A 24,720-nucleotide genomic window follows, 5' to 3' on the forward strand; every position below is an offset into this window, starting at 1 on the left:
AAGAAATGGAAACACCACATGACCCTTCTGTCCCATTCCTCAGCACTTATCCAAAGGAAATAAAATCTGCAGTCTTCAGTAATACAGGAACATTGATGTTTATAACAGCACAACTCACAATAGCCAACATATAGAACCAGCTCAGGTACCTTTCAAGAAATGAATGGATAAAAAAAAAAGAAAGAAATGAATGGATTAAAAAAACAAGCTAAATACATAATGTAGTTTTACTCAGACATAAAGAAGAATGGATTGTGGTGTTTGCCAGTAAATGAATAGAATTGGAAAACATCATGCTCAGTGAAATAAACCAGATTCAGAAAATCAAGGATCAAATATTTTCTCTAATTTGCAGAAGCTAGATAGAGGGAATGTCAGTGGAGTAGAATGAAGTGGAGGGGGAGGGAGGAAGGTCAGCAAAGAGGAGGAAATGAGGAATCTGACAAAAGTATGCTATGTGTATATATAAATATTCCACAGTGAATTCCACTTTTGTGATTATCTATAAAACATCAATTAACAATAAATCAATAAATATATAAATATCTAATTCTTGAAGAACTAAGCATAATAATAATTGAGAACAAAACTGTTAATATAATTTTTTGATTCAACTCACCTAAGCCTCACATCCAAACTCCAAATAAAATTTTGGAAATATTAAAATTAACCTATGTGAAAATATTTTAAAGTAATCAGTTTAATCTCATTGCATGAATTACTAGACTATTCAAATGCACTGGGAAAACCCTAGATAAATATAAGAATAAAGACATTATGGTTTGGATATGAGTCGTCCATTAAAAGCTCCTGTTAATCGAGGAGGTGAAATGATTATGAAAGTCATAAACTAATCACTGGATTAATTCATTTAATAGATTCATAATTTAAATGAACTACTAGGTGGTAAATGTAGGAAGGTGAAGCCTGGTTGAAGGAAGTAGGTCACTGGTAGTGTACCTTATGGATTTTTTATTTATCCCTAGATCTTCATGTTCTCTTCTGCTTCCCAGCTGCCTTGAGCTGATATCTTTCCTCCACCATGCCCTTCCACCATGATGTTCTGCCCCATCATGGGCCCAGAGTACTGGAGTCAGTTGACAATGAATTAATACCTCTGAAATCTTAAGCCAAAACAAACTTTTCCTCCTCTTAGTTGTTCCTATCAGGTCTTTTGGTCACAATGACCCAAAACAAAACAAAACAAAAAACTACATAACACAATACTTAAGTAAAATAATCTAGGATCAGAATGAAAAATTTGATGTAAATGAACAAAGGAAGTCTAAACACACATGAAAATAATCACAGTGTATCATTCCCAAATATTAAAATCCTGCACTCTATAACCAATACATTTTTGGGGCAATGGATGGGAAGAAGTTTAGTAAAAATCTGCAGAAGGTGAATGTTGTAGCCAAATTTTAAAAACAAGCCAAATTTATGCAATCAGAGAAAATAATAGAGTAATGATGGAGTCCCCTTTCACAGAATATATTAATATGGTATACTCTTTCACCAAAAATAAATAAATAAACAAACACACAATGGACTCTTCATAACAACAATTCAGATATCAGGGTAAATTGTGTAACATTAAAGGTTATTTAATATTGAAAGAATGTTGATGAGAATTCCACATGCAACTTGTAGAATTTGTTTAACTGAATCCTTTCAGGATAAGATCATATTATTACAGGTAAAAATAAATTTATATTGTGGGCCTTAAAATAAAGTTTAAGTTTATGGATTCTGAACTCAATATTAATGAGATTTAAATTCTACAAAGGTAGTTGTTTGAATTTAAACAATAGTCTAACCCTCAGATATCTGATTTATAAAACAAAGATGGTAATTATTATAACAATAAATAATAATGGTTTCACAAAGGGTTAGTGTGACATGCAAATAAAGAAACAAAAGCTTAACTTCGAAGACATGATAAACAAAATAAATAAGAGTTCACTATTACAACTAAATGGTTACTTAGGGTGGCTTGCCTTTTTACCTCAGTTTACATGATATTGTTGTTGTGGTTTAGATTTGAGGTGTCCCCCAAAAGCTCATGTGTTAGACAATGCAAGAAAGTTTAAATGTGAAATGATTGGGTTATGAAAGCCCTAATAATCAATTCATTAATCCACTTCAAGGGATTAAATGGGTGGTAACTCTAGGCAGGTAGAGTATAGCTAGGTGGGTCACCGGGAGAGTGCCTTTGGGTTATATATTTTGGCCCTGGTGAGAAGAGCTCTCTCTTCTACTTTCATGTCCTGAGTTGCTTTGCTCTGCCACACCCTTCTGCCTTGATGTTCTGCCTCTCTTGTGGCCCAGAGCAATGGAATTGGACATCTATAGACTGAAACCTCTGAAACCATTAATCCCAAACTTACTCCTCTAAGTCGTTCTAGGTCTTCTGGTCAAAGCAGGAAAAAAAAAAAACACCAAAAAACCAACTGTTCTGAAAAGATGCATGTAAATGGAAAGACAGGTTTTCTCTGGCTTATAGTACATTTTTTACACTATTTATTTTATATACGGTTGTGATCTAGATGGAAGGCTTCCTCACTTGTTAGCTTCTTCATTGCTATGACAAAACACCTGAGAAAATCAAATTTTACACAGGAAATTTTATTTTGGCTCACAGTTTCAAAACTTTCAGTCCATGGCTGCTTGGCCCATTTGTTTATGGGCCTATGGTTGTGAGGGTGTACATCATGATGGAAGTCTATAGTAAAAGAAACCTGTTCAGCTCAGACCAGTGGGAAAGCAAAGTGAGAGGAAGGGGTTAGGGTTCAAATAACCATTATCCTCTTTCAATATCTTCTAAAAGTTCTACCACGTACAAATATTGCCACAGGCTGACAACCAAGCCTTTATTATATGAGCCTTTATACCATTCTTTCCCTGGGACACAAAAGCTCATGCCAATCTCAGAACGCAAAATGCATTCGGTCCATCTCCACTAGTCCCTAGAATCTTAACACTGCCAGCACTGAAGAAAAGTCCAAGTACAAAGTCTCCTCTGAAACTCAAGGCAAACTTAGCTGTAAGTCCCCATAAAAATCAAAAAGAAAGTTACATATTTCCAATACACAATGGTGGGAAAGACATAGGGTAACATCTGTATTCCAAACATTAGGAAAAGGGTTATAGAAAGAATGGGGAAGGATCAAACTAAGACCAAAACCCACTAGGCAAACATTAAATCCCATTGTCTCATATCTGCATCTAAGTCACATAGTGGTATGATATGATCCTATTATCTTGTCATCTGCAGCCCACATGGCCACGGTCTTGGACTGTTTTGGTTTGGTGCCTACAGCTTCCCTCAAAGGGCGTTCCACATGCTTGGCATCTCTAATTGTCTTGGGTCTCCACTGCAGCTCTAGCTTCACTCTCACAGCTTTACACACTGCCCTGTCAGGGACTGCTTGCAAGAACTCTGACCCTACCATATACTTCCTGATTTCTGTATGCTTTTCTTTGAAATCTTAGTGAAATACTCCATAACCCTATAACTCTTGCTTTCTAAATACCTGCTCAAACTAACATCGTGGGAATAATGCCTCCATTTGCTACCAGCAACAGGTGTTAGTCAAGCCTACTTGAACCAGGGTTGTAATGCTTTGCCTCTGTATGACTTTATGGCTGAACATGGGGAAACAACACCCAGGGAAACAATTGCCTAGGTGACCCTATATAAACAGGATGCCCAGGGTTACCTTCTCAAATGAAAGACCTTTAAAAGGAATTTATACTTTTACACACTTGGGTCTTCAATTGGTGGGTTCTTGCTGATTCCTGAGATGCCCTTAAGGCATCTTTGTTATTGTACTCATGCAAAATACTTGGCTTCATTTTAATGGGTATTAATCTCTATACTAACTTGGCCATAACTGTAAATGCACTTCTTTTCTTGCCAAACTGCAAGTTTTTCCAAATTTTTTCAGTCTTATTTTGCTCCCAATTTTCATTGTATGCTTAGCTAAAAGCAGCCAGTAATAACTATGCTGCTGCATGAATGCTATGCCTTCTTGAAATTTCCTCTGCCACATAAATAAGTCTATCACCTTTAAACTCAGTCTCACACAAAGTCTCAGGGCATAAACAAAATGTGGACAAGTTATTTGCTAGAACATAACATGCACAGTCTGTATTCCATTTCCCAATAGAGTCCTCATATTCTTCTGAACCTCATCAACATAGCCTTTAATGTCCTCATTTCTATCAGTATTCTGGTCTTGGAGCCTCCACCAGAGTCACCCGTTAAGCTCCATTTACAGCACTCTAGGATTTTTCTAACACAGCTCTCCAAACTTTCCCAAACTCCTCCTGCAAACCTATTTCAAAAGATTCTGAACACTGCCTATTGGTCACATCAAGGACCCCTCTTGTTACTACCAAATATCTGTATCAGTCAACTTTGTTGTTACATGATTAAAACACCTGGAAAAATCAACTTATTGAGGAAGAAAGATTTATTTTGGCTCACAGTTTCAAGGATCGCTTTCATGGATGCTTAGTCCAATTGCTTTTGGGCCATTGGCAAGGAAACCACAGCATGGATAGAAGAATCCTGTCTACTTAATGATAGCCTGAAAGAAAACTGAGAGACAGAGGCTGAAGACCAAATATCTCCTTCAAGAGCATAACCCCAATAACCAAACTTCCTTCCACTAGGCCCCGTCTCCTAAAGGTGAAATCTCCTTCAGCTTCCACCTCCTTCCAATACTGCCACAGGAATTAAGCAAGTCATATCACATCAGCCTTTGGGGGAAACTTCAATTTCTAATTCTAGCACTTATATTCTTAATTTTTCCTTCTTATTATACTATTCAGACCAATTTACCCACTCAGGTAAAAATTAAGTGAACAAGAATAATATTTAAATCCATTTAGAAATATCCCTGTTAAGCTTTAAGACACTATAAGCATTAAAATAAGAATTTATGCTTTTAACATTGCATCAACCAAAGTGGGTTACCATACTATTCAACTCCTTAAAACTGAATAATTTAATATTTACTGATCATGTTGCCAACAGGTTCCCTTCAAACTCCACAATCCCCTGAGCCTTCTTATTTAATAATTTAAACATTTTCATTTATGACCCAATTAAAAGTGAATTACACACTGTTAATATGATGTTACTAACTTCTTCATAAAAAGACCACTTTCCTGAGTGGGTGGGTTTGAGTGTGTGCATGTGTGTGTGTGTGTGTGTCTGTATCTGTGTCTATGTTCAATTCATCCTAATAATTACTGAGTCTGATATAATAATAACAAAGAGATGTTTACTCCAAGTTCATTATAATAGTGAAAAATTTAAATTATAATTGATATTGTAAAATGGTTAAATAAATTATTATTTCCAAAATAATTATATGCCATAGCTTTTAATATAATATTTTACTACTTTGTTATTGTTGTTGCAGTACTATGGAATGAACCCACTGTTGCTTTACTATTGAATATATCCCCAGAACGTTGTATTTTTGAGACAGAGACTTGCTAGGTTGCCCAGGCTGGCCTCAAACTGGCAATCCTCCTGTCTTAACCACCCAAGTAGCTGGCATTATAGGCATGAACCATGTACTCAGCTAGTAGAACACATTTTTAGTATGTTTACAGATACATTAAAATTTACTTGAAAGCTGAAAGTAAATATTCAAAGTGTTAATAATATTTGCCTTTGGGAAATGGAATTGTCAAAGATTCTGTTTTTATTAGTAACTATTTATATCTAAACTATCAAACAAAAAAGAATTGTAATGTCTCCTGACTGCAGGCAAAATTTATAAAGTATAAATAATAAAAAAAATTCTGAATTGAGTTAATTTGAGGATATTAATACCAACATGAAAATTATGATTTACTATAAATAAATTAAAATAATATAGTGAGAACTACAATTTCAGAGTAATAATTAAGTTAAATATCAATAAATTTTACAAACATATGCATGCACACAGAGTGCAGAAGTAATGTCTGAGGAACAAATAAAAAGAAAAATGAAATTCAATGTTGAGAAATGAAGGACAAAAAATAGACTAAAGAACGGAAAAGTAAGCCAATTTTTCAAAGCAGCAGATCTTAGTTTGTACTTTTTGGCTTTTTATCTGCCTCAATAATATTCATAAGAACAATACATTTCTACCACTTAGATATTTCTCATGTTTCTTGTAGGAGAAAAACATAATACTAGTGGGAAAGCTTCAAAAATATTGAGATAAAAATTTAAGTTAGAACAAGTTATACAAGCAAGGAAATGATAATTCTGTCTCTCAAATTTAGTAAGTAGATGGTATCTTTGCTGATAATGGGGTGTGAGGGGTTCAGGCACTGGAAGCAAGCTCAAAGACCTTGAGGTTGAAGAAATACCTGGTATGTACAAGGAACAAAAATAAGGTTAATATAGCTAAATTGGAGTAAATAAACACAAGAAAAAGTTTAGCATCACACAGGTTTTACTTTGTATGTACTGGGAAAACAATGGAGAGAAAAGAGGAATAACCAGATTTGATATGCTAAGTTTTAGGAAGAATATCTTGATATGTGTTGAGAGTTAACTCAAAGGCATGAAATCAGAGTAAAGAAAACAAGTGGCAACTTACTGTTATAATGATAATGGCATGGCTAAAATGGTGACAGAAGGATTGATAGGAAATAGAATTCTGGACATGTGTTAAGACAAAGCAGAAGTTAGTTTTGAACATGTTGAGACTGAGAAGTCCATTAGGCATCAAAGCAAAGAGATTACTGAGTAAGCAAGTAGATATACTCTTTCCTAAAGATTTAGGAAGACATTCAAAGTAGACAAGTTTTCCCCAGAACTCAGTACGATTTTGAAAGCATAAGTGATTGGATAAAATCATCTAGGATGTGAGTTTAAACAGGAAAAAAAAAAAACAGATATGACAACTAAGGTCTGAGACATTTTAACACATGAGATAAAGACTAGGAAGGACCAAAAAAAAAAAAAGTAACAGAACTGAAGGAAGAAAATCACAGTATTGTAGTGCATTGGAAGCTAGGAAATGAACAACAACAAAAACAAAATAAAAAAGGATTTCAAGAAAGAATTATCAATGGTAACAAATGTTGAGTAAAAAAGTAAAAACAAAGTTATGCATAAAGTGTAAATTTTCAAATCATTTAGCAATGGAGCCTGGTGTAGAAACAAAAGCACAGGGGGTAATTTCATCACATAAAATAAAAAGATAGAACTGCTTTAACTGAAGCAGAGAGATAGGCTCTACCCTCCTGTTCGGTATTATTTATGTCCTTGGGAAAACTTGTAGACAACACAGAATATTACTAAAAACCACTGTATGAAAACATCATTTAAAATTATGTTTAAGAAAACAAACAACAACAAAATAAAAACATGTTTAATGTTACATAATGAAATTACTTATATGTGTGAATTATAGAGATTAGATTTTCATCATGCTTTTTCGAGGAAAAAGGATTAAAAAAAAAAAGATCCAATTTGTAGAAACAAAATGGATTTTATTAGTTAAACTCTTAAAATGTCACCAGCTTCAAATATTAAAGGAAATAACACTGCTCTCATAGCATTAATCCATATATAAACTATTCATATAAATAATTTAGCCAATTATGCAAAATATATGAGAGAAAACAATAATTTTTTGAAACTTACTGCTGCTGAGTCAGTTATTCTAACTAAATAGCTGGGTACACCTACTTAAGGGGCTCCTGAAACAACAGTAAAGTGAAATGACTACTAAAAGAAACATACAAAATAAAGAGGAAAAATCCTTGAAAATTATTGACCCTGAAGATCTCATCAGCATTCCCCTTTGTGTTTGTGCAGATCTGCCAATAACATACTGTACAAATTTTATTATAAAAGTCTGTCATAGATCATAAACTAGAATAACATTTGATTAATTTCTCATAGCAGAATACTGAGTAGTTCTACTCCCCAAATCCTTTCCAGTTTACCCCTAAACTGGAAAGGATTTGGGGAGTATACCCCGACAAGTTTCATAGTAGATGTCGAAATTTATAAATATAATAAGCTATGGAATAAAGCTATATCTACATTATAAATAATTCAGTTCTAATAACCATGAACAAACTGACAAAATACTAAATATTACCCAGTTGAACTTCATGTATTTCATTGTGAATATGGAAAAGAAAAAATACATATAAAAGGGAGTAATACAGAAATGCTAAATTTAAAAAAATTTTAAAAAGTAATGCATTCCCCCATGTTCATATCTATAAATTTATATTTTATAACTAAATAAAAGCATACTTTTTGGTATGATATACTTTCAGCTGTATGGGCATCTTCCTGATTTTTCAGTACTTTTTGTGTGTCCATATTGAGAACCTGAAGCTGCTGGATCAGCTCTGCTTGCTGTGCTGTATGTGCACTGTTCTGTTTGTAAAGATTTTGCAGCTCCTGCAATTCTTTCCTGTGCAAAGGAAGCAATAAACAGAAAGAAGCACGAATAAAAATCATCTCAGTTAAATAATTGTGTTCATCTAAGGTTATAGATCAGCTTCCTATTTTTCATCTATTATTTTTTACTGAAGGCAAACTTATTAATAAAATAAATAATATATAAAGTATTTAATATTTATCACATACACCTAGAAAGTATTGATAGAACTACTATAACTTTCAAAGGCAAATACTTATCAATTTTCTTTTATAGCTTAATAGCAATAAAAATCCTGAATATATAGTCATAGAACCACCTTCTTACTGAAATTAAGTTAACACTTCAGTTCCAAGAATTGGTAAGTACTGTTGTCAACTGTAGTTATCATATAGTTTTGAAGAAACAGTAACCCAAGCCTCCATTTTATATTATACAAAAATTTAATATATATACATATTTTTTTTTAGAATTTTAATATTTATTTTTTAGTTATCGGTGGACACAACATCTTTGTTTGTATGTGGTGTTGAGGATTGAACCCGGGCCGCACGCATGCCAGGCGAGCGCGCTACCGCTTGAGCCACATCCCCAGCCCAATATATTTTTTTAAATCCCCCCAAAAATAGCTTTCATTTTCAAACAAGAGTTCCTTAAACAACACTATCAGTTCTAATAATCTCAGGGGCCTGGTTGGAATTCCTTTGATTCCTCTAATCCAATTTGAAGAAGATAATGAGACAAGAAAGTCAGAACAAACAAAAGCAAGACAAGGGAAAACTAGTCCTTCCAAGTCACTAAGGTAAAACTGGTAAGCAGGAGGACAAATAAACTAGTGGTGGTAATGATGGCACAAAAGGTCCAGGAGAACCATATCTCTAGTATAAACATTTCCAGATAATTCTGGGGTAGTTAATTCTGTGTGATACAGATCATACAAAATTGAAAATTATTTTATGTATTCAATCTGAAGAGAGAAATTTTTAGATACATATTTCATCAAAATACACTTTATATTATATATTTTGGAGATTGGGGTATTTTTTTTATAGAGATGATAAATAGCATGGTGTGTTAAAGACTCTAATGCTTGAAGTAGAAACAAGAGGATAAGATGGAAGCTGAAAGGTACTCATAGGCCACATCAAGAACTTTGGACTTCCATAAAGTAAAGATTTAGGGTGTGTAAAGAAAGACAGGGGAACACAAGGTATATTTTCATTTTATATTTTCCCATTTTTTATTGGTACATTATAGTTCTATATAATGGGGGATTCAATGTTAGAAGTTTACACATACACACAATAGAACTATTTAATTGGATTAATATCATCCCCAGTACTTCTCCTTTCCCTCTCTTCCTGCCTCCCCCTGGTCATTTTACTTTATTTTCTCCCCTCAATTTTCATGAGATTCCTCCCCACACCCAACATCTTTTTCTCTTCTTTTTTCCTGTTTGACTCCACATATGTATGAGGAGAAACATACAACCCCTGACTTTCTGAGTTTTCCCTATTTTGCTTGGTTTCAAGTTCCATCCATTGTCTAGCAGATGACATAATTCATTCTTCTTTATGGTTCAACAAAACATACCACATCTTTATCCTTTCATTCATTGATGAGTATTTAGTCTGATTCCATAGTTTTACTATAATGATTTGTGCTGCTCTCAGTGTGTATGGATGTAGCACTAAACGATGCTGACAGTGATTCTTTAGGATAAATACTGAGGAGTGGTATAGCTGAGGCATATAGGGGTTCCATTCCTATTCTTTTGAGGAACCTCCATACTGATATCCAAAATGGATAAACGAATTTACAATCCCACCAACAGTGTAAATGCGTTCCTTTTTCTCCACATGCTCTCCAGAATTTATTATTGTGGGTTTTTTTGTTTGTTTGTCTGTTTTGGTTTGGTTTTGGTTTTGTTTGTTTGCTTTTTTCAGCTCTGGGTATTGAACCCACAGTATCATGCCTATTAGGCAAGCACTCTACCACTGAACTATATCCCCAGTCCTATTGTTTGTAACCTTGATGGTTGCCATTCTGACTGCAATGAGATGGAATCTCAATGTAATTTTATTTTGCATTTCGCTAATTGCTAACAATGTTGAACATTTTTTCATATTTGTTGGCCATTTTTATTTCTTTTGAGAAATGTCTGTTTAATTTGTTTGTCCATTTATTAACTGGATTATTGGTAGGTTTTTTTGGGGGAGGGGGATGCAGGGGGTTCTTAAGTTCTTTGAGTTCTGTATATATTCTGCACATTAATCCTGGAGGAACAGTAGCCAGCAATGATTTTTTTCCTATTATGTAAGTTCTCTTTTCACATTCTTAATTGTTTATTTTGCTTGTGGAAGCTTTTAGTTTGATGCCACTCCATTTATTAACTCTTGGTATTATTTCCTAAGCTTTGGGGGGCCTTTTGAGAAAGTCAAGCCCTATACCTACATGTTGGAGTATTAACCCTACATTTTCTCCTAAGAGTTGCATAGTTTCTGGTTTAATTTTGAGGCCTTTGATCCACTTTGAGCTGACTTTTGTGTAGGGTGAGAGATAAAAATCTAGTCTCTCATTCTTTATATAAGAATAACCAGTTTTCTCAGCACCAATTATTTAAAAGGCTGATTTTTATTCAATGTATGTTTTAGACACCTTTGTCAAGGATCACATAACTGTATCTTCTTGGTTTCTCTCTGTGTCTTCTATTCTGTGTATTTCGTCTGTGGTCTGTCTATGTCAGTACCATGCAGTTTTTGTGATTATGTCTCTGTAGTACAATTTCAAGCCAGCTACTATAATGGCTGTAGCATTGCTTTTATTGGCACAGAATTACTTTGCCTATTTGACTCTTTCATTCTTCCAAATGAATTTTAAGATTGTTTTTTTCCAGTTCTATGAAGAATGTCATTGGTAATTTGATAGAGATTATATTGAATCTGTATATTACTTTTGGAAATCTTTGTGTCTTCTTTGACTTCTTTCTTGAAAGTTTTGTAGTTTTCATTGCAGAAGTCTTCTTACCTCCTTGGTTATTAGATTTATTCCTAGAGATGTTTTCTTGCTGTTGCTGCTGTTGAGATTGATGATTCTGTTGTTGTTTTCTCTTGTTTTTGAGGCTACTATGAAAGAAAGTGTTTTCCTAATTACCTTCACAGATTACCACTGGTGGATAAGAAAGCTATTTTGATTTTGTAAACTGATAGTTCGTAGAATTTGTTTATTAACTCTGGCAATTTTCTGGTGGAACTTTTTGAATCTTCTATGTACAGGATCATATTATCCGCAAACAATGATATTTTGACTTATTCCTTTCTCATTTTTATCCTTTTTATTTCCTTCTCTTGCCTGATTACCCTGGCTAGAATTTCTGGTACTATATTGAATAGGAGGTGAGCAATTTTCTCTTGTTCTGGATTTTAAAGAAAATGTTTTCAGTTTTTACTCATATGTTTTCAGCTTTTCAATATGAGGTGGGTTTGGGGTTTGATGCTGAGGTACGTTCCTTTTATCCCTTGTTCATCCAGTATCTTTATCATAAATAGATGCTGAATTTTGTTCAAGGATTTCTCTGCATAGAGACTGTTATTTTTTACATGGTATTTTTCTCTGTGCCTAAGCTTCAAACTGGTGATTCATTTACATAAAATAAATCTTAAATGAACAAAATTAATCCTCAAACTATTATTGAAAATGGGTAGAAAATAATACAGGAGAAATAAGCTCTACTTTTTAGGTGTTTAGGACATTTAATATTCTCTAACCACAACCACATCCCCTGTTCTCATACATATTTGCATATACCATCTTTGGCAACTATTCAAAAATAGTCACTTGCACAAAATAATAGTCCAAATATGGGGGAGGGGAAAGAAGAGAACCAATAATGGCACGATTCTCCCAGGGAATGTGATTCAAGAGGAGAGGAAAAGAAACTCACAGTAATAATCCATGCTACATACTGCCATTATCCATGAATAAAATTGGAAAAAATGACCAAAGGATACAAGCAATAGAACATCTATCAGAGAATAGTGAAGATATATGTTAAGGAGGAGAACTAACTAAATGCATTCAGAAAAAAGACATGATGAAGGTAAAGGACATCATCTTTCAATATAATGTAAAAGACAAAATTCATTTCTGCTCCAATGTTAGAAGATATTTACTATTTCTTAGAGGTTCGGAATCAGTAGGGTCAGATTTATTTACATTACAGATCAAGTGCAACAAAACATATGTATCTTTAATCATAAGAAACATACTCAAGAATAGGAAGATGCTTGTACTATTATGAGGCACTTGAGGATTAATAACTCAACTGAAGGAAGACTATATTTTCATCTCATAACTCATGCAATTTTCTGGGCATACTCTCAGTAAGTAGAATAGAAGCGGAAATATAAAAAGTAGAATTTGATTAGTATCAAAGGAGGCAACAAACAAGTTTTACAAAACTCATACATCTGGACCACTTGAAAACAATGAATTTGTCTAGATCACTCCTCATTTGAAAACAAATTTAAAAAAGCAAATAGTACAGATGGGTAATTAATATTAAGAAAAACTAATTGTGCCTACTCAAAGGAAAAGTATAAGTCCTGGGGAGGAACAACTGAAGAAATTAGAAAAAAATATGGGGGAAAAAGTCATTACATCTATCTGAAACATCAGTTAGATGTCAAGATGTAAGGGCATGTCTGAGAGCAGGGACTCTTTCTCATTGCTACCAAGTACCTAAGATAGTTTTCCTCTCTCTTATTAAATATTTGTTTTATCAGACACATTTTATGCATCTATTTGCTTTCACTTCACCTAGTTCTTAGACTTTCCCTTTTTCTGCCTCAACCTATGAATTACCATTCTTGCTTGTGAAATTTACACAATTAATGTGGCTCATCGCTTGAGAATAAACAGTATGCTATATGCTTAGTCTCTTTATACAAGTTCTAGACTCTGATAAAATGCTATCAGGCTTTGGTATGAGTGAACTCTGACCAATGGAAGCTGAAACACAAAAGGAACCAGTAGTCACATAAATTATCTTCTTCCATCTGACATATTGCTCTAGGGCCTAGTTTCTCTCTACAGAATCAAGCTGGGTGGCTAATTCAGTATACCTGAGCTCATCAATAAAAACTAGACATCAAAATAATTCATTATGTTTACTTTTATCTCTTCATGCCTAAAATTCTTGCTCTTTCAATTACTTTGATGGTAATTGAATCTCCCAAGTAAATAATGGATACTTAATTCCTAACTGAGGTTCTATTTTCTAGGATATCTGAAAACATCCATCTGTTGAATGTGTGAAATGAAAAGGACAACATAAAAAAGGATAGTTAAAAAGAAAAAAAGATGCCATCATGGCATTAAAATCCATAATGAGAGCAGTTATAAGCAAAATCAAAACTATGGAAAATAAAATGAATTCTTTTAGGTTCAAAGGCCTGAGAAAAACAAGGAAAAAACGAATCAAAAATCAATAAGAAAAAAGAAGTGATAAAGTTCAGAGCTGAAATTAATGAAATAGAGAGTAAAAGGACAATACAAGAAATCAATGAAACAAAGAGTTAGTTCTTTGAAAAGACAAATGACATTGATAAACCCTTAGGCAAACCAAAAGAAAGAAAGAGACAACCCAAATTAATAAAATTAGAAAAGAAAAAAGAACAACAGATATTACGAAACATGAACCAAGATGATATAAAAAGCCTCAATAGATCCATAATAATTAATATAATTAAAGCAATAGTAAAAATCTCCCAATGAAGAAGCCAAGACCAGATGGATTCACAGATGAATTTTACCAGATCTTTGAAGAACTAATATCAATTTTTCTTAAATTATTTTATGAAATAGGAAGGGAAGGAACTCTTCCAAACTCACTCTACAAAGCTAGCATTATTCTGTTACCAAAACTTGATATGGACATAACAAATAAAGAAAATCATAGACCCATCTCCTTGATGAGCACAGATACAAAATCCTCAATAAAAATAGTGAAAATCAAATTCAACATCACATTTTAAAAAATCATACACCATAATCATGTTGGTTTCAATCCAGGGAATGAAAGGTTTTTTCAATATATGCAAATAAATAAATGTAATATATGACATAAATAGAATCAAAGATAGAAATCACATAATCATCTGAATAAGTGCACAAAAATACCTTCAATAAAATTCAACATCCCTTCATGATTTAAAAAAAAAAAAAAACAGTCAAGTGTGGTGGTACACACTTGTAATCTCAGTAGCTTTCGAGGCTGAGTTAGGAGGATTTAGAGTTCAAAGCCACCTTCAACAACTTAGGGAAACTCCTAAGCAACTGAGTGAGGCTCTGTCTCAAAATAAAAATATATATAAAAAGGGCTGGGGATGTAGCCCAGTGATTAAGTGCTCCTAGGTTCAATACCTGGTTAAAAAAAAAAAAAAAAAAAAAAAAATATATATATATATATATATATATATATATATATATATCTCCATAGAAGAATTCTACCTCAACATAATAAATGGTACATAAGGACAACCCATAGCCAATATCAGACTGAATGGGACAAAATTGAAAGCATTTCCTTTAAACTAAGGAAGAAAACAAGTGTATTCATGCTTACCATTCTTATGAATTATAGTACTAGAAACCATCCAGAGCAATCTGGCAAGGGAAATAAATAGATACAAATAATAAGAGAGGAAGTCAAATCACCCCCATTTGCAGATCATAATTATTCTTGGTATGGTTTAAATGTGAGATGTCCCCAAAATGTCCCTGTAAAGCAGGAATAGTCAAGTAAAATTATGGGATATGAGAGCTATAACTTTATCAGTCCATCCTACTACAAATGGACTGACAGGATTGTAACTGTAGAAAGGTGGGCATGGCTGAAGGAGATGGGTCACTGGGTTTGTGCCTTAGAAGGTTATATCTTCCCTGTGGCCCTTATCCCTACCACCCTGCTTCCTCACCCTGAAATGAGCTAAACAGCCTCACCTGGAACCAAGAAAAATAGAGATGGTTATCTATGGACTTAGACTTCTAATAATGTGAATCTCTTTCTATAAGTTGTTCTTGTTAGGTATTTTGATCACAGTGATGTAGAAGTTAATATATATATATATATATATATATATATATATATAATATATATATATATATATATTATATATATATATATATATATATATATATATATGCCTAGAAAATCCTTAGTAATTAGCCAAAGTCTCTTAGAACTGATACATAAACACAGCAAAGTATCAGGATACAAAATAAATCTACAAAAATCTGTAGCTTTCCTATACCTCAACAATGAACTCAGGAGAACAATGTCATTCACAAAAATAAAGAAAATACCAAGAAATAAATTTAACCAAGGAGGTGAAATTCCTTTACAATGAAAAGCATAAAACACTTAGGAAAGAAAGTGAAGAATATACTAGAATACAGAAAGACATTCTATATTCATTGATTGAAAGAATTAATATTGTTAAAATGGCCATACTACTAAAAGCAATCTATAGAATATATGCAATCCACATCAAAATACCTTTAGCATTCTTCCCAGGAATAGAAAAAAAATCCTAAAACCCATATGTAAGCATAAAAGACCCCAAATTGATGAAACAATTCTGAGAGAAAGAAAAATGGTGGAGGCATCACAATTTCCAAACTCAAAATATACTATAGTGCCATTGTAACAAAGACAGTATGGTACTAGCATGAAAATAAACCCACAGATCAATGGAATAAAATAGAGAAATCAGGAATAAACCTATGCACCTACAGTCACCTGATTCTTGACAAAGGAGCCAAAAACATATGTTGAAGAAAAGACAGTGTCTCCCACAAATAGTGCTAAGGAAACTGGATGCTGACTTGTGGGCGATTGAAATTAGATCCCTATCTCTCTCCCTGTATAAAAAAAAATAATCTCAAAATGGATCAAAGACCTCATGCTAAAACCTGAAACTACTAGAGGAAAACATATAAGAACATATAAGCAACAATTTCTTGAATAGGACTTCAATAGTTCAGGAAATAGCTAAAATTGACAAAGGGATTACATCAAAATTATAAACCCTCTGCAAGTAAAGGGGAAAAAAACAGAATAAAGAGATGGCCTGAAAGAACCTCTGCCAGCTATTCATTTGACAAGGAATTAATCTCTCACACAAGAATCTACTTCTCAGTGAAATTTGGCAACAATTTCTTTTCTTCAGGCCTAAGGGTGGTAATGGTATCATGTCCTTGATAATCCATGGTTGGTATTATTCTGAATCTGATATCTGGAGAGAACAGATATCATCATCATAATGAGTATTCCAAACCATAAACTTGGTATATCTCTGCACAGATATTGGACCTTTTATTTCTGTCAATAACATTATGGTTCTCTTTATAGGGATGATATACATCTTTAATTATATTTACTGTTCATGTTTTTAGATATATTATAAACTGAATTATTTTAAGTTAATTTTCTAATTGTTTTGCTAGTATAAAAATGCAATTGAATTTTAAACACTAACCTTGTATCTACCAAACATGCAAAATTCATTAATTTAAACAATATATATATATATCCATCCCTGATCGCAGCTCTTTCAGCTATAGAACAGGTAATTTCAGGCTGCCATTTGCCTGCGTCTCGCAGACAAATTCCTCAGGCTCAGTGATAAAGAACCCGCAGAAACTGCTTCTTGGAGCCTGCTCCTATCCGATCATACACCGAGCCCGGAGCGGCCAAATTCCGGCTCCCGGAACTGCTCTGGCCCAGGGCTAAAGAACCCGCGGAAACTGCCATTTGCCTGCATCTCGCAAAGTACTCAGGCTCAGTGCTAAAGAACCCGCGGAGAACACACACCGAGCCCGGATCGGCTGCATTCAAGCTCAGGTTCACCTGCTTTTCATGACTCAGCACTAACGATCCCGCTGAAATAAATGGTTGGCCCTTCTAACTTACAGAGGTAAAAGTCAACTGAGCCTTCTTAGGCAATGGCCACAGGATTGAAACGGGGCTTGGGAGAGAGACACTCAGGACCCACCCGTTGCATTGGTCACCCGTCAAAGGGAATGAACAGTCACCATTTGCATGGGATACTACCACGGCAGAGAACTGACATCACGGGCGGAGGAGAGAACTTCACTGAAACCAGCGACGACAGGTGTGTAATCCCCTAGCCATCCCTCTCCACACAGCGGGGAAAACTTAAGGGCCCCTCCCAGCTCTCCCGTGAGCGCGATAGCCAGATCGAGGGAATCAGGAGTGGTGTGAGACTCGCAGCCCGGAACTCCCGGCTACCGCTCCCACCAGTGCTGACAACTGAGGTTTCTTGCACCAGATACCGGGGGCGTGGCTACCGGAAGGTAAGCAAATTCGCTGGGGTTCTCAGCCCCAAGCTCTACAAACTTAGGGTCTGAGGGAGGCAAACAGGGAGAGTGTGCCCGGGCGCTAATGAAAACAGGGCTCCCAGGAGCAGCAGACCTGGCGAGTAGCCAGTATTGTGGTGAGCCTCACAGGGGAGCGGGGCCTGGCTCGAGGAAGCACAAGAGAAGGCCCTAGACACTCAGGATTGGTGACCCGCCCAGTCTGGGAGGAAGAGCTGCTGCACAGTGATTGGTTCCCACCTATTGAGAGGAGAAGCTTCAGCCAGTGGGCACAGCACCACGTACTGGAAGAGAAGTTAATCGATCTCTATGACTGCATTTATTATTACTATTATTATTATTATTATTTTAATTGTTTTTTTTCTTTCATTTTCATTTTTTTGTTGTTGTTATTTAACTTTTTAAATGTTTTTAATTTTTTATTTTATTCTTATTATTTTCTTAAAAAAATTTTAATTTTCATTTTTTTATTATCATTATTTTCTTTTTTAAAAAATTTTTCTTTCTTCCCTTATTTTCTATTTTTTTTCTTTTGTCTTTTCATTTCTTTTCAATTTTTTTATTCCCCCTTCCTTGAATTCTACCTGCCTACCCTCATTCTCTTTAGTGACTTCTTCCCCTCCTTTCTAATATCTTTCCTCCCAAGCATCAAATAAATTTATAAGAGTAAACAGTGACCCAGCAATCAAACAGAACAAGAAGTAATATGAGCAGCATAAAAAAGCAAGGAAGAAAGTGAGTACAAACAATGAAGGACAGCCTAAATACTCAGGAGGACCTAGAGTCACCAGAAAAATGGTCATATAAAGAACTCAAGGAACACCTTAGACAGATAGAATGGAACCTTAAAGAGGATACCAGACAGCAAATCCAAACAGTGAAGGAACACATTGAAAATGAATTACATAAACAGATAAAAGAAGTAAAGCATCTTTATCAGGAGATAGAGATTATAAAAAAAAATCAAACAATAATTCTAGAAATGAAGGAAACGATAAACCAAATTAAAAACTCAATTGAGAGTATCACTAACAGAGTGGAGCATGTAGAAGCCAGAACGTCAGACAATGAAGACAAAATATATCATTTGGAAAAGAGTCTAGCCAACTCAGAAAGGCTGGTAAAAAATCACGAGAAAAACATCCAAGAAATATGGGACAATTTAAAAAAACCAAACCTACGAGTCATCAGGATAGAGGAAGGTACAGAGATTCGAACCAAGGGAATGAGTAACCTTCTGAATGAAATAATTACAGAAAAATTTCCAGAAATAAAAAAGGAAACGGATATACAAATTGTAGATGCATACAGGACACCAAGCACACAAAATCACAGTAGACCAACGCCAAGACACATTGTAATGAAGATAGCCAATATACAGAACAAAGAGAAAATATTAAAAGCTACAAGAGAAAGGAGGCAGATTACATTCAGGGGTAAACCAATAAGGTTAACAACAGATTTTTCATCACAGACACTGAAAGCGAGAAGATCCTGGAACAACGTATTTCAAACACTGAAAGAAAATGGATGCCAACCAAGAATTCTGTATCCAGCAAAATTAAGCTTCAGGTACGACAACGAAATAAAAATCTTTCATGATAAACAAAAGCTAAAAGAATTTGCAGCCAGAAAACCAGCATTACAAAGCATCTTGAGCAAAGCCCTACACGAGGAAGAAATGAAAAACAACATCCAAAACCATCAGTGGGAAGTGCCTCAGTAAAGACAGAGGGCAGGGGGGAAAGCTAACCATGGAGAAACAAACTAAATAAAAAAAAAAAAAGGATAAATAATCAAACATGGCTGACAGTACAAACCATATATCAATAGTAACTCTAAACGTTAATGGCTTAAACTCTCCAATAAAGCGACATAGGCTGGTAACATGGATTAAAAAAACAAATCCAACAATATGTTGCCTCCAGGAGACACATCTGATTGAAAAAGACATACACAGGCTGAAGGTGAAAGGGTGGGAAAAAATATACCAAGCACACGGTCCTTGGAAGCAAGCAGGGGTGGCCATCCTCATATCGAATAAAATCGACTTCAAGACTAAGTTAATCCAAAGGGATAAAGAAGGACATTATATACTGTTAAAAGGAACCATTCACCAACAAGACATAACAATTATCAATATTTATGCACCAAATAATGGTGCTGCGACGTTCATAAAACAAATTCTCCTCAAGTGCAAGAATCAAATAGACCACAACACAATAATTATGAGTGACTTCAACACACCTCTCTCACCATTGGACAGATCCTCCAAACAAAAGTTGAATAAAGAAACTATAGAACTCAATATCACAATCAATAACCTAGACTTAACTGACATATATAGAATATATCAACCATCATCAAGTGGATATGCTTTTTTCTCAGCAGCACATGGATCCTTCTCAAAAATAGACCATATATTATGCCATAGGGCAACCCTCAGTAAATATAAAGGGGTGGAGATAATACCATGCATTTTATGGGATCATAATGGAATGAAACTGGAAATCAATGATAAAAGAAGGAAGGAAAAATCCTCCATCACATGAAAAATGAACAATGTGTTACTGAATGATCAATGGGTTACAGAAGACATAAAAGAGGAAATCAAAAAATTCTTAGAGATAAATGAAAATACAGACACAACATATAGGAATCTATGGGACACAATGAAAGCAGTTTTAAGAGGGAAATTCATCCACTGGTGGTCATTCCTCAAAAAAAAGGAAAAACCAACAAATAAATGAGCTCACACTTCATCTCAAAGCCCTAGAAAAGGAAGAGCAAAACAACAGCAAATATAGCAGAAGGCAAGAAATAATTAAAATCAGAGCGGAAATTAATGATATTAAAACAAAAGAAACCATTGAAAAAATAAACAAAACTAAAAGTTGGTTCTTCCAAAAAATAAATAAGATCGACAGACCCTTAGTGATGCTAAATATACAGAAATCAATAAATGTTATTCACCACATAAATAGACTTAAAGATAAGAACCATATGATCATCTCGATAGACGCAGAAAAAGCATTCAACAAAGTACAGCATCCCTTTATGTTCAAAACATTAGAAAAACTAGGGATAACAGGAACTTTCCTCGACATTGTAAAAGCTATCTATGCTAAGCCTCAGGCTAGCATCATTCAGAATGGAGAAAAATTGAAGGCATTCCCTCTAAAATCTGGAACAAGACAGGGATGCCCTCTATCTCCACTTCTATTCAATATAGTTCTCGAAACACTGGCCAGAGCAATTGGATAGACGAAAGAAATAAAAGGCATAAAAATAGGAAAAGAAGAACTTAAATTATCACTGTTTGCAGATGACATGTTTCTATACCTAGAAGACCCAAAAGGGTCTACAAAAAAACTACTAGAGTTAATAAATGAATTCAGCAAAGTGGCAGGATATAAAATCAACACGCATAAATCAAAGGCATTTCTGTATATCAGCGACAAAACTTCTGAAAAGGAAATGAGGAAAAACACTCCATTCACAATATCCTCAAAAAAAATAAAATACTTGGGAATCAACCTAACAAAAGAGGTGAAGGATTTATACAATGAAAACTACAGAACCCTAAAAAGAGAAGCAGAAGAAGATCTTAGAAGATGGAAAAATATACCCTGTTCATGGATAGGCAGAACTAACATCATCAAAATGGCGATATTACCAAAAGCTCTCTATAGGTTTAATGCAATGCCAATCAAAATCCCAAAGGCATTTCTTGTAGAAATAGATAAAGCAATCATGAAATTCATATGGAAAAATAAAAGACACAGAATAGCAAAAGAAATTCTAAGCAGGAAATGTGAATCAGGTGGTATAGCGATACCAGATTTCAAACTATATTACAGAGCAATAGTAACAAAAACAGCATGGTACTGGTACCAAAACAGGCGGGTGGACCAATGGTACAGAATAGAGGACACAGAGAATAATCCACAAAGCTACAACTATCTTATATTTGATAAAGGAGCTAAAAGCATGCAATGGAGGAAGGATAGCATCTTCAACAAATGGGGTTGGGAAAACTGGAAATCCATATGCAACAAAATGAAACTGAATCCCCTCATCTTGCCATGCACAAAAGTTAACTCAAAGTGGATCAAGGAGCTTGATATCAAATCAGAGACTCTGCGTCTGATAGAAGAAAAAGTTGGCTCCGGTCTACATATTGTGGGGTCGGGCTCCAAATTCCTTAATAGGACACCCATAGCACAAGAGTTAATAACAAGAATCAACAAATGGGATTTACTTAAACTGAAAAGTTTTTTCTCAGCTAGAGAAACAATAAGAGAGGTAAATAGGGAGCCTACATCATGGGAATAAATATTTACTCCTCACACTTCAGATAGAGCCCTAATATCCAGAATATACAAAGAACTCAAAAAATTAGACAATAAGATAACAAATAACCCAATCAACAAATGGGCCAAGGACCTGAACAGACACTTCTCAGAGGAGGACATACAATTAATCAACAAGTACATGAAAAAATGCTCACCGTCTCTAGCACTCAGAGAAATGCAAATCAAAACCACCCTAAGATACCATCTCACTCCAGTAAGATTGGCAGCCATTAGGAAGTCAAACAACAACAAGTGCTGGCGAGGATGTGGGGAAAAGGGTACTCTTGTACATTGCTGGTGGGACTGCAAATTGGTGAGGCCAATTTGGAAAGCAGTATGGAGATTCCTGAGAAAGCTGGGAATGGAACCACCATTTGACCCAGCCATTGCCCTTCTCGGACTATTCCCTGAAGACCTTAAAAGAGCTTACTACAGAGATACTGCCACATCGATGTTCATAGCAGCACAATTCACAATTGCTAGACTGTGGAACCAATCCAGATGCCCTTCAATAGGTGAATGGATAAAAAAAAATGTGGCATTTATATACCATGGAGTATTACGCAGCACTAAAAAATGACAAAATCATTGAATTTGCAGGGAAATGGATGGCACTAGAGCAGATTATGCTAAGTGAAGCTAGCCAATCCCTAAAAAACAAATGCCAAATGTCTTCTTTGATATAATGAGAGCAACTAGGAACAGAGCAGGGAGGAAGAGCAGGAGGAAAAGATTAACATTAAACAGAGACATGAGGTGGGAGGGAAAGGGAGAGAAAAGGGAAATTGCATGGAAATGGAGGGAGACCCTCAATGTTATACAAAATTACATATAAGAGGTTGTGAGGGGAATGGGGAAAATCAACAAGGAGGAAAATGAATTACAGTAGATGGGATAGAGAGAGAAGATGGGAGAGGAGGGGAGGGGAGGGGAGGGGGGATAGTAGAGGATAGGAAAGGTAGCAGAATACAACAGTTACTAATAGGGCATTATGTAAAAATGTGGATGTGTAACTGATGTGATTCTGCAATCTGTATTTGGGGTAAAAATGGGAGTTCATAATCCACTTGAATCTAATGTATGAAATACGATATGTCAAGAGATTTATAATATTTTGAACAACCAATAAAAAATAAATAAATAAATAAATAAATAAATAAATAAATAAATAAATAAAATAAAAATAAACAATATATATAATGAAATTTTCTATATAAATTTATATTTTTGACAAATAATTAGGTCGAAATTTTCCCTTTGTTTTTAGTTCCTATATTTACTCTTTCCTTACTGCATACTTGTTACTTATGACTACATGATACCCATTATTTTGCAAAACTATAGATAAAATTTAGGATCCGAATTATTCTGTTCATCCTCCAGAGGTAATTTACACTTGCTTTTGCTAAATGCCTAGGAAAAGTAGCAATCCAACTGAATTCAATTTCAGGATTCTGACTTAAGCATTTTCTAAACCAAAATTAGGACTATACCATCAAGACTTACTTTTTGGTCAGATTCACAACTAATTTCCAACAAAATTCTCACCTTAATTATCAAATCATTACCTATTAAGCCTAGTTTTGTTTAGACAACTTAACTGGCTAATATTTTTATACCCAACTTCTCAGTAAACATGTTTAGATATTCAGTATGTATTAGAGATAGGTAATTATTATATGAGCATATAGACTTATGTACTTTAACTTTGAATAAAATATACTTGAGGTAGTTCAAAACAATATCTCATAATACAAGGAATAACATGGATTAAATATTCAATAAAATATATAAATAATTATGAATCCCCCCAAAATCAATCCATATAGAAATAGAACTAAGTCATCCTCATTGTTTATCAAAAAAGCATATCCAAATAAGGGAGTGCCTAGGACATTTTTTCCACAATCGTGGCTTTGTGTGTCTTGAATATAGCACACAGCTTATGTTTGTATGTCATAAACAACATAACAGTATACTTAAATGTACAAAACTATATTTCACCGAATGGAACTATAAAAAGTACCAGCATACAGCACTAACTAACTTAACCTTCTTATCAATGCCCACTAAAATGAAAGAATAACTCTATCCAAATATATACCAGAATGATAGTCACTTTCACCATCTCATATAAAAACTTTTCATTTAAACAATTAACTTTATCATTTACCTTTATAAACAAACCTTCAGTATCATGCGATGTTCTGTTAACCAAGCAAAAATCCTGTCCTGATCTATAGTCTGACACTATTTTCTAGTCAATGCAATTATGAAGTAAAGAAACAGGTAGAATAAACATGTTTCAAAACACTTAAAAAAAACAACCTTTTCAAGTGTTTCCACTTTACGTGTAGTACTAAAAAATTTAAAATGTTGATGTAGAAAGAATATTTCACGAAGTAGAACTATATAGGACATGATAAAATAAAAATTAAAAATTCTGTTTCTCATTTATTATTGTTGATTATAACAATGATAATCATTTAACACATGGCCAGGAACTTGAATAAACAATGAAAAAATGCATGGTACTTAAAAACTGA

General features: G+C 34.3%; 1 protein-coding gene across 4 annotated transcripts in view; it reads right to left on the minus strand.

The window, feature by feature from the left end:
- The window catches only part of Cntln (centlein), a 327,261-nt gene that overhangs the window by 204,498 nt on the left and 98,043 nt on the right, over positions 1-24,720 (minus strand). For all 4 annotated transcript variants that reach the window (XM_076843415.2, XM_076843416.2, XM_076843414.2 and 1 more), the window contains exon 7: positions 8,291-8,453. In XM_076843415.2, the coding sequence (XP_076699530.1) occupies positions 8,291-8,453 (163 nt within the window). The remainder of the gene's footprint in view (positions 1-8,290; positions 8,454-24,720) is intronic.

This window comes from Callospermophilus lateralis, chromosome 2 (assembly GCF_048772815.1).
Source record: "Callospermophilus lateralis isolate mCalLat2 chromosome 2, mCalLat2.hap1, whole genome shotgun sequence".
Taxonomy (NCBI): domain Eukaryota; kingdom Metazoa; phylum Chordata; class Mammalia; order Rodentia; family Sciuridae; genus Callospermophilus; species Callospermophilus lateralis.